The sequence below is a fragment of the Chaetodon auriga genome, chromosome 18 (assembly GCF_051107435.1).
Source record: "Chaetodon auriga isolate fChaAug3 chromosome 18, fChaAug3.hap1, whole genome shotgun sequence".
NCBI lineage: Eukaryota > Metazoa > Chordata > Actinopteri > Chaetodontiformes > Chaetodontidae > Chaetodon > Chaetodon auriga.
Genome location: NC_135091.1, coordinates 19390539 through 19410092, shown reverse-complemented (window position 1 = coordinate 19410092; position 19554 = coordinate 19390539). Strand labels below are relative to the sequence as shown.

Here is a 19554-nt window from a genome sequence, read left to right as displayed (position 1 = left end):
ACTTGCTGTGTTTAGTTCTTGCGGCACTGTATTTCCTAGGACTGTTTGGCCTGTTACAGTCTCTGACAGCCTGTCAATAGCTGCATCTCAGCGGGTGTCGGATTGCCTGCCAGCTCACCAATCTCACCCTCTGGTCCTGATAGCAGCTTCTCTGCCAAACAGGGAGAAGGGCAGTGAGTCATGGCCTTCAGGACTCAAGTTGTTGCTGTGGCATTGTCTTATTGGATGCTTAGTCATGGCCTGACAGATGATGAGTCAGACCTCCAGCTGAAGAATCTTGCAAATATCTTTTGTGTACATTGAGTAATTTTGGGTGTCGTCAACTGACTTTCATTGACCTGCAGATTGGCCTGGTTGCAGTTCAGAGCTCTTAGTAGGTGTTATGTTACTTGAACAAGCAGAGAAACTCAGTAGTGAAAACAAGACCACGGATCTGCTCTGCCTTTTAAGATCTGAGAGAACAATTGTCCCTTTGTGAACCCTCTGACGATGGCGAAAAAGGCCTGTTTTCGATAAATGCAGTGCAGGCAAACTGAAAATAAGATGTATTCTGTCGTGGCATTTGCAGCATTCTTTTCCAGAACAATCAGATCAGACCATGGCCGTGTCTCTGGGGGGGAGCAGACAGAAGCTTTGCTGGGACATTTTTGCTTTTGCTTTCGCTCAAACGCTGAACACTAACAAATAATCATGATGTGCTACTGGCCAGTACAGCACTAGACAGAAATCCCCAGTGTCATGTTTCAGCCTTTAGAAAGGCCGAGGTTGGGCGGAACACTGTCTTGAAAAAGGGAGTGGGACTGTGGTTCTGTGTATCGAGACCATGTGACGTTCTGAAGATGTTTTATGTGTATGAGTTTTTGAGATTGTGCCGTGTTTTTGTTTTTTGGTTGTTGTTTTTTTTTGCATAAACAGTAGTGTTTGCCATGTATAATTAAATTCAAGAATAAGGGTGTGTAAAGCAGTTCAGACACAAACTGATGCAAAGTGTGTGATTAGTCATCTTTGGTCAGTGCTAGCTTTTCATTGGGTGTTCAAGACGACAACAGCACTGCAAGAAAAACAGAATGCAAGGACCATGTTGTTGCAGTCACTGGTGAGACGATGAAATGCAATCCAGAAAGTCCAGTTTCTAGACGGTGATACATCCGCTCAGCTTCCCTCCACCCATACCCAACTCTGTGGTGTCAGTGTCAGCATGCTCAGAAGGTTTACCTGACGTTCCTGTCTCCATGGCTCCATGGTTAGGCTAAAATATGAAGCTCGGATTAACAATATTTAGTGCAGTGCAGAAGAATTAGGTTATATTATGATTCATGCATTGATGTAAAGGTAGGATTTAACTGTTGTAGTTGGTTGAAGTGGAGCTCATCTTGAATTATTTTGTATAGGACTAATGATTATTTTCATTTTGGATTGATCTGCTGATTATTTTCCTCTGTAATCGATTGAGTGGTTTGGTTTGGAAAAATTCTGAAATCAGTAGCTTTTAGCACATTACCTTACAACTGTAAACGAACAAACAAACGAGAGGAACAGAAAACTGTATTTAATGTGGATCTTTGATATTTAGCTGATACTAATCGCAGTTTATATGCTCGGAGAAAGGACTCCCACCAGCAGCAGCTGTAGCTGGAGGCTATGTTTTCGCGTTGTCCATCCATCTGTATGTATGTACATACGTTACATATGGACATCCCAATGTCATGAATGCAATATATCAGGAACGTCTTGAGGAATTTCTTTAAATTGGACCCAAACATTCACTTGGACTCAAAGATGAACTGTTAGATTTAGTGATCAAAGGTCATTGTGACCACACTAAACACATTTTGGGCCATAACTCAAGAATTCATATTCACACAAATGTCTGTCAGCATAAAATGATGATGTGATGACATTTTATATCCAACCATTATTCAACACCATAACTCAGGAACAGAAGGGGAGATTGTGACCATCTTTCACATTTGGTCAGATACTGAATTGGTGACACTAATCTTGGGTGTCCACCTTGAAACTGTACAGATTGTCTGTACTGAGGATTCAGGATGTGTGTGAAACGTCCATATTTTCAGTTAGAAGCTTCTTTGCAGCAGCATCCATATTTGAAGCGTTGTAGCTCATTGGTTCTGCTGATTCTGAGCCTCAGGTGATTGTTGTTGCTCCATGTGATGAAGCTCTCTATCAGTCCTCTGTGCTCCTCTGGAAAACTAGTCTCTGAGTGACGACAGCATGTTTCTCACTGGAATCAAACATGTGAATATAGTGATGACTTTCATTTGACCAAAAAAATACATTGAATACTTTTTATTAAATCCCTTCAAAGTCTTCACTACATGTAATATACGAGTCTGGACAGACATGGACGTAAACTGCTGCTTGACTGGTTGGAGGAGCTGTGTCTTCGGCTGCGAGGATCGTGAGCTAAACAGTGGAAATACAATATTCACGTTACAAAGTAATCTAACCAGGAATGTGCCCTTACATGTATTTGATTGGCCAATACAGTGCGCTCTGGGATGACATCACATTGTGTTGCAGCAAAAGTTGAGCCAGGTTCAAAAGGGTCAATGCCCTGCACTTATTTGCTGGAGCCTCCTGATGTGGCACAGAAACTGTGCCAACACAGTGACCTCATTGAAATGAATGAGCTGTGTTTTACCAAGCAGTGCTAACAGCCTGAACGCTGCGTGAGCTTTATTGTTTAAACTTAGAAAAAGACAATTACAGTCGTCTGTCTTAGTATTAGTACTTGTATTTGTAACATGATAGAATGCTGACCTTGTCAAAGGGTCAAAGTTTAATTTAAATAGGACTGTTATCGGTGACAAGAAAACCAAGCGCTCGTCTTCAGTATTAGTCATTTACGGCTTAAGAACACGTCAGTTATGGCTCCGTGCACCTGGATTCCTCTCCCAGTGTAGCAGAGGAATGTCTGTCTTTACCGCCATTATGTCCCAGCAGAGCAAGCTTCACCCTGCTTGTTTCCTCAACACTACAACTGCCAGAGCTCGCTTTTGCTTCAAAAATCTCATAGACTTGCCCGGCAGAACAAAGGAGTCTTTGTGCCTCCCAAACCACCACCTCGCTTCATTTAGGAAACTGTCCAGTTCAGCAACTGGCATGCCACAGGCAGCGGAGTTGAGGCGGGAAGGGTGGAGAGAGGTTGGTTTGGCTGCAGTGTGCTATGGTTCTGCAGTGTAGAATGGCAGGGGTCTTTTTTGATTTTTCCGTGTCTGTGTTGATATGCCCCTTTAGGACTGGAGAAACTTAAGGCATGAGAAGCAAAGCAAACCAGTGCAGGTCACCTTTATAGATAAGTTTGTTGTTCTGATTGATTTTATCAGACATCAGAAAGTGAATTATCCAGTCAAGCATTCTTTTCAAACTACATGAAGTGCAGTGAGATGCAGCTGAGTGAGTGCAGCATAACGGATATTTCAAGCTATACAGGGTTCATTTTCTGTCAGGGTCCATTTTTCAGAGACATCATTTGAATAAAAATCCCAAATTTGTTACTTTGTTGTTCCCACGCTTTCAAATGCCTCCAGTGCTTCTGAGAGGAGAGGATGGTGCACTTTCTGTTTCTATTTTGGGCGTTGAGCTGAAAGTAAGACATGATGAGATGAGGATCAAACATGACTTCAGGTCTCAGAAATTCAAGAAACCAATATCTGAAATCGGAGTAAACAAGGCAGGTTGAGCTAAGTACAGCAGGAAAATCAAAAGTGCAACACTTTACCAATCCAGCTGCTGATATTTCATTTTTTGCCCATCCTCTTTAACTTGGAGGCCAGAAGTCAGCTTCACCAGGGCACCTCATCAGGATGCCAGGGCCTTTGATATGTTTTTTTCTACTTATGACATCACCTCACTCGGACCTGTCCCGCCCTGCGTTCTCTCAGTCAGCTCAACATTGACAGCGGGTTGCACAACACGGCCCACTGAAGTTTCCCAGCCGTTAAACCCCTGTGACAGAAGCAGTCTGTGTTTAGATAATGCTTGGGTAAATCCTCTGCTAGCCGGTTGTGGGCGGTGAGCTGACTTGTGTAGGTTGAGTTCATCAGGGTGGGGCTTAAAGACGGAGGGAGCCCAGGTAGGGTGAAAAACAGGAAGTGTTTGTGATTTGGAAAATGAGCTCCATGTTGGCAGCTGTAGTGTATAGTTTGTTTTTTAGTCTTTTCTTAAGACAACAATGGTTTGTTCAGTATATTTAAGTATATTTCCAACACGTCGATGATGCAAAACAGTTGTACTCAAAGTGTGTTTTGAATGCTCATTAATCCTGATTTTCACTGGTGGACTTCAGTACCCCACAGATAATGACATCTTCTGATTGAACTGCAGGGAAAGAAAGTAAAATTATTAAGCTGAATTTGATCTAACATACTGTACCATTGTACCATAAACGTCTTTTTAACAATGCCCATGTGTTCCTAGACCTTGGCAGTCACCCTCAGAGGGTAAAGTGCTATTATTAACAGTGGCAATGAGGCCAAAACTATGAAAATAAAATTAGTAACTGGAGTTATCCTTGAATGACTGCGTGTCATTGTTTCACCACAATGTGATTCTGTTGAAAGACATGGATAAGAAATTCTCGTCTTAATTCAGGTGTCTCCAGTGGTTTAATTATTTTGCGGAAATCCATTCACTCACCTGCTCCTGTTTCACATCTGTTCACTCCATTAGGTTTGACCTTCGTGAATTGAAACATTGTTCATGAATTTCATTATTCCCCTGAAATGAGTCTTGTTTTCCCTGTTGGTCACAATGGTTTTTGTTCAGCTGACCTCATAAATATTCCCTTTATTCCCTTTATGCCATAGCTGTGTGTGTGGGCAGATACAGTAGGAACACTGGCTCCAGTAATTGAGGGGTGTTATTCTGCTTTTTCATAGCCTCGTGAAGATAAGTATGCAATCACTTGCTCAGTAATAATGATCCACTGTGAGAAAATAACACAGTAATAAATTGGCTGAGCAGCAGAAACATAAAATTAGAATCCTGCTTTGAAATGAGCCTTCATCTTTTCTGCCTTGGTCTGCATAAGGCAGCCTGTGTTTTCTGGCTGCCGTCAGCCATTCTTCCCCACCGTGCTCGTCACTGTGCAAACAGGAACATATCTTAGTTGTGTTTGTGGAGGATGTAGGTTGAGAATCAGGAACACGTGGTTGCTAGGGATCAGATGAGCGCTGATGTCTCGCTGTCAGATAAATGGAAGAGGTTTTTTTTTTTCCAGCTATTGTTTGATAAAGATTCATCCTACCTAAATAAGATGTGGTAAACTATACAGCACACAGGATATGTGGACTAATAAATCTGCTACAGCAGAACAAATGTAGTGTGTGTGTGTGTGTGTGTGTGTGTGTGTGTGTGTGTGTGTGTGTGTGTGTGTGTGTGTGTGTGTGTGTGTGTCTAACGTGCCTCGGATCTCATCCACTTCTCTTGGGTCCTGTACTAAACCTGTCATTCCTGAAGCTGCTGTTTGCGGTCCATCAGACACACAGCCTAGTCAAGCAGTATTTGTCTGCAAATGTCACCAAATGGCTGCTGCTGCTGCTGCTGCCGCACTACTGTTTCACTGTGCCAACGGTCGTCACTTTGTGCGTTCTGGAGGGATAAGGCCTGGCGTGCAGATGCCCTGACAGACAGAGCTGCAGTGTTTGTCTCTAACCAGCGGCAGGCAGAGCCCAGCACAGAGCAGCCTGCAGTGGATTTATCGACCCGCTGCTCACCAGCCACATGAGAGAAGTCATTAATCAGTCCTCAGGAGCAGGATGATCCAGGGCAGCCATGTTTTTCTTGTGGGCTTTTATTTCCCACAAAACCTCATTCTGCTGCCAGTCTGTTCTGAAGACAGAAGACGATTCTGAACCCTGAGATGTAACCCACACAGGTTATTAAGTGTTGGTCCTCATAGCTGAAATCCCCTTTAAACCAGTGTTAATTTGAGCTAGTTATGGTCAACAATATCTTATCAATTGTGAGAAATGGCATTTAATAAGGTATGTTTTCATTAGTGTATAATCACCTGAGAATAAGAATTGTTGTGTTTTCGTTACCTTAGAATGAGCCGGTCCTCTTTCCGCCATGTTGCACCGCCATGTTTCTACAGTCACTCAGAAGAGATAAACCAAACACTGGCTCCAGAGAGGGCCTTCCCCATTTTTTGCATTTCATCATAGGAGAGGCTGATATCTGTAACCTCACCACTAAATACCACTAAGTCCTACACACTGCACCTTTAAGATGTTTCAGTTTGCTTAAGTGAAATGTTAGTTTCATATTTATTATATATTTTAATCTCAATTCTAACTTCTTCTAAATCAGTGGTTAAACAATGAATCTTCATTCATTCATAACAGTTGTAATACATTTCATGCTAAATTAAATTGTTATAATAAACACTTAGTGACAAAATGAAACCTGCTTTCAACTTTTCATTTGAACAAATCTTCTGGCAGTTAGTAGTCAATAATCAGTGGAAAGGTCCAAGTCACAGGATATAATCTGCCAGTGAAGATGTGGAAAAAGAAAGAGACAAAAAGTGTTCTCTGTAGCATACTGAAGACAGTAAAGTAGGCCATTGTGGGAACAGTGGATATGCTTCACAGAAAAAGAGTGACACACTTGAATCGTGGTCTCTTCTAAGTAACAGCTACATTGGTAAAACCAAAGACAACATCAGACGGTTTCAGTCAAATCTAACTCTTGACTGAAAACCAGTGCTGCTAGATTCTTCTTTCTGGTCTCAGGCGCCGGCTAAAAAACTGCCTACCAGCGTTATGTGATGGTCAGTGACCTGAAAACACGTTTGGGTCTTGAGTAGCCCCTTTAAAGGTGAACTGGCAGCCCTGGTCAGAGTCTGGCTAAGCTGTGAATATTTGGAGCCCGTCCAGTGAGTGCATTCTCTCAGAGGCCTTTACAAAAACATGACCTATTTTCCTGAAAAGGGGGACAAACGGCCTCGTCTTTTATTCCTGCCACGTTTGATTCCTGCCCTTTATTTCTCATTTAACCACCAGTTTAAACAGAGTGGTCGGTAGCTGTACGCTGTGTGGTGTTCCTGTAATAAGTGGCATACAGGGGGTTCATCAGTCCCCTGTTCGGTCAGTGTGTCTCTTCTGCTTCAGTCATGATCAGGGTCTGTTTGCAGCACATAACAGTTCAGTATGATGATATTCAGCAGCCTGCTCACAGTGTTACCCCCATCCCTGGGCGTGTTGAAGAATGGCCTAAATGGCCTTTGCCTAATAGCGCATAAAAGTGAGTCACAAGATTTTCTGCACATGGAAAACTTTCCCACAGGGCATCCAGCTCTCTGTGGGTAAGGCAGGATTACAGATGTGTGATTATGGCTTGTAGTGGCATTTCCCAGGACTCGGTTTTATTGTTTTATGTTATTATACCACCAGCTTGCAAACAGTCCAAATAATATAATTCTTGTAAAAATGTATTTATTTACAGTCGAGATAAGTATATGTTGTACATACAGTAGTGCGTCACATGGCTTAAGAAAATGATCTGCTCTGAGCTGTTTTGTTGCTGTCATGTGAGACGGAGCGGTGAAGTTGCGTTTCAGCATTAACAACGTGGAGAAACATTTTTGTGACGGGTCACTGGATTGATGCCACAGGGTTTGAGCTGCTAATGATTCCGCTGCAGGCACTTGTTTGCCCTTGTACCAACACACCTAGACGAGCAGAACAGTTTTGGTACAGATCTATAAAATAGATGATAGAGCAGGCTGTGCTTCAGGGCGTGGCTACACGGTGACGGCATGTCCTCAGGTTCTCAGTCAGATCCAATTAGGATAGAGGCGCACTGAGGCGGCCATGAGGGTTCCTTGATAAATACAGGTTTTACAGTTAGATTACAGTAAAACATTTAAATTTAAGTTTAACAGGTTCCATACATTGAATTCCATTGTGATTTTATTTGAATTCAGAGATTTGCAGCTTGTAGTGACCCAGTGCCACTTTATGGCTCTTTTCCATTTTTATTTAAAGGCTCTCCAGAGGCGTTGTCTTCTAAACAAACAACGTACCTGTGTGCATTCAGTCTTACTCACCAGATAGCTTTGTTCCCAGGTGGCAAAATATTATCTTTAAATTTAACTTTTTGAAGAGTGTACCAAGTACACTTTGTGCTATCTTTGTCACTTTCAAGTAAACTTATATGTACTCAAGCATTCCTTGAGTCCGCCTGAGTAATACTTGAGTATACTTGAAGTGTAAACAGTTACTAAATTGACACAACTTGTGTACTGAAACAAGTGTACTGAAGTACACCAGTGAAAATCAGGATTCATGAGAAATCAAAATCGACCTGCAGTGCAATTGTATTATATCACCAGCGTGTTGGAAATATACCTAAATATACTTAAGATGAAGTGAAATTAAAGTACACTTTAATTAAGCATGCTAATGGTGTATTACAAAGGACTAGAAAGTAAGTATACTTTTCATAAGTACACTTTATTACTATTAAAAGTTTTTGTAATTTTTTACACTTTTTAAAAGTACACTTAAATAGAATTTTTAATACACTTATGATAAAGTACACTTTTAATTAGTACTTTGAAATAGTACTTTAAATATTGCAGAATTTGTATATTCATTTTTAATACATTTAAGTAGAACTTAGTGACATCTGTTATTTAAAATATGTCAAACATACTTTAAATTATGTGAAAAGTAGAAGTCACCATGTAATGACTTTTCTATGCTATAATTCTATTTCTAATACAAAGTATTCTACTTTTTGACCTAGGTTTGTATCTTGAGGCCTAAACAAACATTTTGTGCATAGTTCCTTCCTTTTTTTTTTTTTTTTTTTTTTGTTAAAGTTTCATGCCTTTCATTGCTTCTCTGCATTCTTGCATTTTTTGCATGTTTACTCACTAGCGGTCTGATACTCCCCTGCCTTTGCTGGTGCGTGGCTGCCTTTCTTGGGTTGGTCATAGAAAAGATGTCTTTCTTCACAGAGTATCTGTCATACAGCAGAATAATTTTAAGCAAAGACTTTCTTGTCTCTTCCAAAAATTGTGTCTGCGGCTGAGGTTTGTGGTTGGGAAGGACGGTGAGGTTTTCACTGGGACACTCTCACTGGCTATGAGGAGGAGGGAATAGCAGATGTAGGTGTGAAACCATTGGCAGGGATGTGTAGTGTCACCCCCGATACATGCTAGTGCAAACGCATGTGCATGTGCTGAAGAACCAACAAAATAGGAGCCCATTTGTAAAAACAATCAAAAATATCTTCAAGCATTTCAAGTGGCTGATTGTTTCATGTCACTCATCGGACACACTGACACAGGTATCTGACAAGCTGCTTAATGCCCCTCACATTCTACAACTTACACAATACCAGTCCTAGCAGCTGCTCTACCAGCCCTACCAGTCTTAGAGTCTGAACACGTGTACAGATGCACACACTGTGCAATTTGTATGTAAATGAGTACAAGAATGCAGGAGCTTGTCGTCTGTCATGTTGTGGAGGCAAGAAATGTATTCGTTATATTCTATATTCTTTGTCTGTGGCTCTCAGCTGGAAGCCCATTTGTTCTTACTGAAGACTTAAATATTTAAAAAAACAAACTACGTCAATCAGTCAATCAACAGAAAATGAATCAGCAACTGAAACATCAAACCAAACCTGAGCAGAAGAAACGACTTTTCTCTGAGTCCAAGATGTGCCCTGGCTTGAAGCTAATGATGGATGAGCAGAAATGTGGCGCAAGAAATATCCTTCATATCCACATCTCCCAGACAAAACTGGTGTGTTTCATACAGGCCCAAAGACTTTAAGTCATCCATTATTTGATAAACACGAAAAGATTGAGGAGTGCACAAATGTAGCACAAGCTATTGCTAACAAACAAGCTAGTCGAGCTGAAAAGTGCAGCCGCCCACTAGCTAAATGGAAAAACAAGTTAAAAAAGTTATGCACCCTGATAATGATTATTATTATTGATTATTTAGGTGTGACTCATGTTTTGGGAACATCTTAATAAAGTGTCTTAAACTGGAGGCATACTGTAATAAAACTGGCAGCACAATTGGCAGGTTGATGATATTGAGAAAGCTGCAAGCAGCAATACTGAGGCCAAGCAATGGGCCCATTCCATTAGGCACGTTTTGAACTGGCACTGCATGAGTACAATAAATGGGTTAAACACGTGTTCACGATCCTGTGTCAAACGCTGGGTTTGTGTGTGAATGTGGTATTAGAGCCAGCGATCATATGAGGTCTCAGTGAGTCTTGTCCAGCACACGGGCCTCAGGGTTGAAAGCAGTGCCCCAGAGCTGGGGTGTACAAACCCTAAGCCCAGGGCTCATTAGCACAATGCCCCATTATAGCCTGTGGATTAAGGTTGTGATTAAACACAAACCTCATTTCCACATCCACAGGCCAAATCAAACAGCTTGCATACAATTCCCACATTATTCCCCTCGGTTTGTCCTTTCCTGTGTCACTCTCCATGATAAGGTTCTCCTTGTGGGTACAACAAAATTTAAAATGTAGTATTCTTGTAGCACAGTTGATCCACTTACAGTTTATCCACTGTATATTTATTTTCATGGTTCTGCTTATATTTTGAGGGCAGTGGTGTTCAGGTCTGTTCTTTCCCCTAGCATCCAAAGGTTCTTTCCATGTTAAGAATCAGCTTCCTTTGTCTAGAAATCAGTGGAAATGTGGGATTTGTTCCTGTCTGATGTGTTTCCTTTGTTTAACAACACCTCAACCATTTGACTGACTTGTCAGATGTGTCATGACACAAAAGTTTACAGAAACAACTCTAGAAGTCACTAGAAGTGCTTGATGGGTCATTTGACAGTCTCTGAACCTGTTCCTTGTACACCTTTTGGAATCCAACATTTTTTTGTCATTTTCTGAATCCGATAACCTGAAAAGCACTCACACTGTACATGGCTATTTGCCAGGTGTGTGTGAGGAAGTAAGCAGTGTTTGAACATCTCGCTCAAGCTCTCTTTTTTCATTGTTCCCACTTCTACCTGCAACTACTTTGCTTTTTGTGTGCACAACCGAGCGCAGCACCATGAATGGCTTTGAGAGCACAAAAGAGGGTATCTGTTTGCACTATTCATCATATCTTGTTTTTTATGATGGTAAGCTTTTCGCCCCACGTTCGAGTGTAGACATATGGGACAACTAGTTTGCTTGAAGCAAACTGTCCTATTTTGGTTTCTGTCTATGAAAGAGTTCCACCTGTGGTTTCTTTACGGTTGCCCCAGTCTGCCATTGAAACTCAATTTGAAGGGCAGTTTTTAACAAAATTCCTAGTTCTTTGCTCATATCAGAAGCTGTTCTTACTGTGTGGCATAAAACCAGATGATGGCATGCTTAGTATTGGTATATGCCCTGGTATTACATAATGGAACATTTTTGAAAGGACTGTTTCCATATATAGGGCAGTTACCCAGCAGCTGGTGTCTTTGTAAGCAGCTACCTGTTTTTATTAGCCATGCTGACAGTCAGTCACTCGTCAGTGGCAGACCGTCCATGGATTGATTGCCATGAAATTTTGTACAGATTTCTTCAAGGGCCCCAAGTGACTTTTCCTCTGGCACCACCATTAGGTGGACGTTTTTGGTTGTTATTAAAACATCTCAGCAACTATTAAGTGGATTGCGTGAAATTTGGTGCAGACTTTCCAGAGGATGATTTGTGTCAACTCACAGTTTCAACACTTTGATTTATAATCAAATGTTTGCAGAACTAATGGCATCACCATCAGCCTGTACTTTATGTTTAGTGCTAATTAGCAGATAATAATAAGGTAAGACACTAAACTAAGATGGTAGACATGATAAACATTATACCTACAGAATATCAACATGTTAGGACTGTCTGTGTGAGCAATATGTTTGTGTAAAGACAGAAATTTTGTTCATCTTAGTAAAGCTAATTACAAACCATATCCAGTTGAAGTTAAAAAAAAAAAAAAAAAGATCAGACAGCTAAGAAGAATAAAAATGATGATGCTTCACATGATAAATTAGGTAAGCAATACCAGCACAGTTGTGTTTAAGTAAGAGGACAGTTCTACCACCTAACTCAGGATTTGTGTCAATGGATTCTCTGAATTTAGAGCCTGTCCCTCTGAGTTGCTGACCTGGTTTTAGCACCCCAAGGTAATTACACAGCTTTAGTTACCCTTTGAGTGTGACTTAGAGTCACATTGATATTTGACTACCAAAACCACTTACAGCAGGATTGCGTTCTCATATGCAAAATGGGGAAATGTGGACTCAGAAGGCAAAGTGCCTACAGAAGAGCAAGCACACAGGAGTCACAATATCAAAAAACTGAAGGGTTGTCGGGGAAGGTTGGTTCCAGTAATAGTGAATGTAAAACTGAAAGACGACCATATTGAACATTTTGAAGAGACACACAAGTCCATGGTCTGAGCATCTGTACTGTTCTTCTCTGCATCTTACTGTAGGTGAAGTACAATGAGGGTCATGGCAGCCTGTGCAGCTGAATAATTCATTCAGCAGGTGGGATTCGCTGTTGATTGTCTCAGTTCTGTCTGCCTCCCGACTGAACCACCCTGCAGACATGTCCGCCTGCCTGAAGGGCATGATTGATTATGAATAGTCTGATGGGTCAGAAAATGGCACAGTGTGAATGGGAGTGAGGCACGCCAATGAACCAGTTGCAAAGGCAGAAAGAGGTGCTGCTTGAATGATGCAGCACAGCATGCAGCATTAGCCAGGATGAAGTCCTCCATTATGCAGCTGTCTCACTGCTAAATTCCATTCGGCCTTCAGCTGCTGTTACAGCCAGGGGCTCTCTGATAAATGAAAAGACAACAAGAGAAGTTTCCATCCTTTGAGGCTGGTACATTAGATTCAACTCAATTTAAATTGGAACACCTAATTGCTGCTTTTCTGTGATTGGAATAGTTGACTGTTCCCGTTAGAAACACATCATATTATGTTTCACAGGTGAGCGCTCTTACATATGGCGGTCACTGATCTTATAGCTTATTTTGATCAATAAATATATCATTATATATTCCAACTGTGAGGCGCACCGCCCTGGGGAAGCATGGGAGAGTTGAAGGGGGTGCACAGAAGGAAAGACATGAAATTATATTGCATGAAGTGAGAGGGACTGGTGCATGCTGGGAAGTGAAGTTATTATGGTTTGACCTTCTGATTTAGCTGGTGAGCAGCTGGAGGCGCAGGAGTGACTGTGACACACAGGGCATGGAGGCTAATGAGGCACTTTAGAACCCTTTGTGTCTGATTGCTGCGATTTGCATCAAAACTTGCAACCATTTCTAAGTCATAACTCAAATCTGGAACAGACATCAGACACATGTTCGTAGATTCAGTGCGTCCATCGTCCACTGCAAATAAACGTCCCTGTTACTCTTGAACTTGCCTGAGAGTCACGTGTGAGTTTTCTTCAGTGTCAGAGTAATCTGGTGATAGTTATCTGTACTTCAACATACTTTTAATCGTGCCAACTTGCCAAAATGTAAACAGATATAGGTGTATATATAGATATATATATAGCTAAATGGCAACATTATGCTTCTTGTTTAGGTCCCCACAGCAAAGCTAAGGTTAGGCTTGGACTGACACAATGACATCTCTATTCCGTTGAAATGTAATTCTCCATGCTTCATCAGTTTCATTTGTCCTTTCACGATGCATTTAGAAACATGTCTGATTTCTTTCCAGTGATGTATGACTAACAAAATCTGATCAGTTCATGTTGTTAAGAGGATTATACACAGGCGGGATGCCAGTCATCTACAGTAACAGTCACGTTCACTGCTTTACACTGTACATGCACTGCTGTTGACTCATGTCCACACTACATGGACTTAAGAAATATTGTTTTTGACAAACTCAGATGGTTGTCTTTAATATTTTGCATATAAAGGACGTAGGCTAAGCAACAATACAGATATGTTAACATTTTTTAGTTAAGTCTGAGTAATGTTGGCTTATTGAATGAGACATATATTAGTCGCACCATTTTAGGCATTAATTACTCTCTTGTCTTTTGTGTGTCATGTGTATCCGTGCTGTAAATGAATTCATTCACAATACTCAGAGGCTCTGAATGGCCTGTATTTCATTACCCGTCTCATTAGTGCTGTGGTTTTGACTGTAACATGGGATCATTTTCAAGGGAATGCACCAGATTAACCTGCATACATGTCTGTGTGTTTGAGAACAGAGGACACGGTTTGTGTTGGTGTGCAGTTTTATTTTTCCCTCGCATTTTTGCACATCATGTAAAGAAATATTTCTGTTCTGGAAAGCCTCTGCATTTTACGGGCCACCAGCCTGAAGGAATTTGCTCTTTGTCCCTCTGACTCTTTTTCAAATGATGCAACAGTGAAAGGTTTTCTTTCAGGAGAACACTCATCAGTCTGGGTTGTTATTATTCCATCAATATCACATGAGCTCAGCTTCCAACAAAACTGTACTTACACACAAAACTTGCACTAAATGAAAAATGTTATCATGTCTAATGTTCTATGTGTTATTTTAAGATAACCCTTTTTGAATGATCCACGCTTTTCTGTGGTGTCTTCCAGCTGTTACGAGAACTGAAACACCCGAATGTGATCGCCCTGCAGAAAGTGTTCCTGTCCCACAGTGACAGAAAGGTTTGGCTCCTCTTTGACTATGCCGAACATGACCTTTGGGTGAGTCCCTCTGTGCATCGCTACATGCAACAGTACACGTGTGTACATGATGTCACCTCATATTTCCAAAATACAAATTTACTATGTGACAGAAAACCTATATGCCCTTCACTGTGACTGACAGCAGACCTGATGGCCCCTTCAGCCAAAGGTGTCCTGATGTTCAGATTAATTGTTTAAGATAAAATGAATTAGTGGAATATTTGATTTTGAAATGCCAATAATCTGTCAATATTAAATTTGTCAAATTTACTCAACATTTTGTCAGGTAGCCATTTGGAAATGCTATTCTCTTTTACAAAGGGCCATGTGTGTCTGGTAGATTATACATATTGATCTGCCTGCTGGTGTTGATTTGGCATACTGTAAACGTCAGAAACCTTTTCACACCACCAGCTGACTGTAAGGTTACACAATAAATCCAGAATATACATAAACCCTGCATATAGTTTGCCTTCTCTACCAGGCACCACCAAGATGTGGACAAGCTGTAACTGCTCTGTCAGAACAGGCAAGACATGCTTCACTCCACAAGCAAAACTGAGGTGAAACCTTTCTCTGCCTCGCAGCACATCATCAAGTTCCACCGCGCCTCTAAGGCCAACAAGAAGCCCATGCAGCTGCCCCGAGGGATGGTGAAGTCTCTCCTGTATCAGATTCTGGATGGGATCCATTACCTCCATGCCAACTGGGTGCTCCACAGGGATCTGGTGAGCAGCTATATTAGCTTCACTGCTCCAGTTTCCCTATACAGACACACAGCAGCAACAGCACACTCTTCATCTTGGAGCAGTTTCCAAAGGCAACGCCATTAACGTCACAGAAATGCTGTTACCCAAGAGGGGTAGAAGCTGTCTTGTAGCAGGCTCTGGACTAGTGGATATAAATGGAGAGTTGGAGATATAAATAACTAAAAATACAACAACCAGGCCAGAAAAAGGAAACCTGGGAAAATAATGGAGCTTTGTAAATTCTGATTTGAGTTTTAAATTTAGAGTGAAGATGTACAGCTGGTCTCTCTCTAAACCACAGTCAGTGTGTTTTTCTACATGAGGTGTGTGTGTCACATGCAGATGAAGGACCTCCCTTCACAAACCTATTTGTGACATTACAGCCATGTCTGTGGTTTGGTCCTTGCTCATATTGTCCTAATTTCCACTCACTGTTAACTTTCACACTGCTGCCACGAGTTCGCTCACAAGTTAGCTGGTTTGCTAAAAAGAGTGTCTATGGATTTGCACTGCCATGGTTTTATTAGCTTGTTGTCTATAAATCAACAAAGATGAGAGACAAAAATGTTACCATTAACATCAATTTAACACGAAGCAACTCAGCTTGTTTCTGAGCTGCTACTTGTGCTAACATTAGCCCCTTTTAGTTTGGGTGCTTGTATAAATATAGTGATGGTAAAGAATGAAATGGTTCGGTCACATTCTCTAAAAGCAGAATTAATCAGAAATAAAAATGATTACACTGGAGAAGTTTTTCCCATCAAAAGCTAAAGTTCTTTGTGTTTGTTGAATTGTGTCGATGTCTCAGCTGTATCTCTCTGTAAACCTGGAAGAGTCTGTTCTGTTAAGGTGCACATGGTCCCTCTCTGCCACACTTGTCACAGTGAACCGTTCCAGCTTCCAGAGTTCTGCCGGCACAGGTGTTGTTATGTCTCGGTGTGGTGTATTATTATGGCTCTGATTGTGTGGAGGAGTTTGATTGTAATGCCTGAGGAGCAGAACATCCTGCACTCTGAATGTTGTCTGACTCTTGTCTACCCTTTAACCTGGCTGCAACACGCTGGTGGTTCCTGTGAGATTCTCTCCGCCTCGCTTTTCCCACAGTGCTTTGGTTAGAGGGAGACTGAGAGTCAGGCTGGAGCCAGAGCACAGGGTTTCTCATTGTGTGCCTTAAAACCTCTGTAAAGATATCAGAATGGCAGGAATCAAACCCAAACTTTCACAGGGAAAATGTGGCCATTGTGCAGCTGAATGAAGTATTGCATTGAATTTGATCGAAGTCAGTTGAAGTTTTAGCAAAGGTGAGCTCACCCACAGTCAGCCGTTACCTTTACCCGCTGCCCCTTGTATCAAGATGATGACAGCTGTGTTAGACGAACCAGTTGATAGACTTACTTTTATTACAGCACTGATAGACTGTGACTTGAGTGCACAGTTATAATGACTTGTTGGATTATAAGAGTACTCCATGAATTTAGCATGGTACTCTGATGGACACTTAAAGCAAAGGATCAGAGATAGAACCGGAGATGTTTTCTTGTTAAATCCTGGCACTAACATTACCCACACTGCAGCTTTGACGGCCGACGGTTCGGTCGGAGATTCGGGTCGGTTATGCGAGTCATTCTAACTCCACACTTCCAGGTTTTTTCCATTTTCAAACTTGTAGTCGTCAGTCCCAGCTGACACAGACTCAAGTGTCATCGCTCGCTCCACACAGCTCCCTTTGGCCACACTAAAGGCTCCATACAACTTTTTTCACATATGCAATAGTGTCCCCCAACACCTGAAAACCCATGCTGCCGTGGAAAATCAGTGGATCTTATGTAGTTTCTCATTTCAGTGTGACTCCAGGCAGCTTCCAAGAATACATCACATCTTTTTCCATGTAAGATTAAAAAAAAAAAAAACAACAACTCTTGTCTCATATTTGACTGTGTACTGTAAACTCCCACAACCCATCTGTATGTGTGGCTCTTATCTCTCCCTGCATCTGTCACTGGGTAGCGAGGAACATTTGTGCCTTTGCTTGCGGAGGAAAAAGTATAATTAACCAAACACAGAGGATTATGTTGCAAAACTTTGATTTATTACCGCCATGACTGCTTTAACGTCAGACGGTCCGGAGGGAGGTGGTTTCCAGATAATGCTCATGAGAGAATGAATGACTGAGATTACACAGTCAGACTGAAATGTAGCTAAGCTGTTGGTTGACTTCTCTGAATGCACCTCTTAGTGGATGCAATGGGTTCAGAAGTCAGAGGGCGGAGCACTGACATAGCTCAGACGTCCATCTATCCACAGGGCTCTATCTTCTTTGAATGCGGCCGTCCACTCTTACGTAATCCCCGGCAATCCTGGATGGTCATGTGATGGCTGGACATCACATTATGTAAACCTGCAGGGATCAGGGAGCGTGCTCAGTCTGTCACACTCTGTCTCTCTCCGGTGATTTAGAACAATCCACGGGGCATCTCTGTAGGCATTACACACTGTGTCTCTTTGCCTGTCAGTTTGTCAATCACTGAACTCCAATTGATTGTTGAGCTGAAGTGTCAATGTGTTGATCAAAAATGTGCTGACTCCCGGCTTTGAGGGGAAAGAAAGTCATTCCCAGAATCTGACGTCGGAAACTAAGTCCAGTGGATAATTGAGGTCAGACACTTTGTCGTCTTGTTACGCAAGTTAATCTCAAACTACTCTCGCTGACTTATTCAGGCCTCCTCTCACAAAATCTGCCAAAACACACAGAAATTGTCGCCTTTAGGCTTTAGAGCCCACGTCGACTTAGATAATTACCTTGTGGTGTAGCCTTAGAGCTTGAAAGGCATCTAAAGATTGGCTTCTACCTTTTTTTGTCCCTTTCAGTCTTTGCTCTATTTGCTCTGTCTTACTTAAAATAAAAATGAAGACTAACTGTCAGCCTTCACTGTCTGATTGCACTGTGTATTTGCTTAACACAGTTTAAAGGAAAAAGACAGGATTTTATTTCATAGGCTTTTTGTCAGTTTGTTTCAAATATATCTGGTATAAAAACATTGCCTGTGTTTTAATGATGAAGAAGTAGCACAGGAATGAGAGGGAAGTCCCCTCTCCTTTACAATAACATCAGCTCTCCCACAGTAGCTGTGTGCTTGTTTTGCTCCCTGAAGGTCACACCAGTCTTATCTGTGCACCAACACTTCCGGCCCTTTCTAACTATTTTGATTGCAGCCGGATGGAATTCTCCATTGTCAAACTGTATGTGACTCTGCGCTGATGTATTGCAGTCGGTGCCGTCATTTTGCTGTCTCTTTGCCAGGGCTTCCTGCCATTGTGGCCAAAGAGCTGCCGAAATCCTCCCCTTTTGGGTTGTTGCTGTTGGTCAGATTATCATCTCTGTGCAGGTGCCTGGTTCTTTGTCACAAGGCTTATTGCTTTCAAGCTAGTTGATATGAAAGCTGCACGTCTTGCTGTGAGCATCAAGACAGATGTGCTGTTGTGTGTTCAGCTGTGGAGAAAGGTGCTCCTACCAACACATCTTTCATGGCCCCACTACTTCTGCTCTTACATAACCGTGTGCTTGTGCCCGTATGTAGCATGCTCTGCGTCTCTGCACCATAAGTATCAGGCATGTGCTTTGCATTGCGCCACTGCATAGCTCCCATCCCCCAATATGCCCTGCCACTCCTCCACTCCCTTCTCCTTGTCCCACCCACCCCCACACCCCTACGCCCCCTCATGGGTTATGTAACGACCTCTAGCAAGTGCCAAGCCCACCGTCCTGCATGGTTAACTGAGTCAAGATGCTGACTTAGCAGCTCTGCAGGCCAAAGCAAAAGGCATCTCAGTGGACTGTACCAACAAGCTCTGCTGGGAGGGGGGGGGGGGGGGGGGGTGGCATCACAGAAGGTGATCAGTTGGTGCGGTAAATCCATACTAACCTATATGCATGACACTATAAATGTGCAGTATTGTTTGCCTGGCTGTCCCACACAGCCAGACTGCAGCAGCACTGGACAGATGCTGATGCTGCTGTTCAGGACTGATTCATGAGGCTTTGGGAGGGGCACATACTGTAAGTTATGACTGGTGTTAGCCCGTAACCTTTGTACATGCATGGAATTGAGCTGCAGCATT

The 19554-nt window shown here is 42.1% G+C and overlaps 1 protein-coding gene across 1 annotated transcript in view; it reads left to right on the top strand.

The window, feature by feature from the left end:
* Positions 1 to 19554, top strand: part of cdk19 (cyclin dependent kinase 19) — a 52160-nt gene that overhangs the window by 11948 nt on the left and 20658 nt on the right. The window contains exons 3-4 of the mRNA XM_076756065.1: positions 14594 to 14704; positions 15274 to 15414. Of these exons, the coding sequence (XP_076612180.1) occupies positions 14594 to 14704; positions 15274 to 15414 (252 nt within the window). The remainder of the gene's footprint in view (positions 1 to 14593; positions 14705 to 15273; positions 15415 to 19554) is intronic.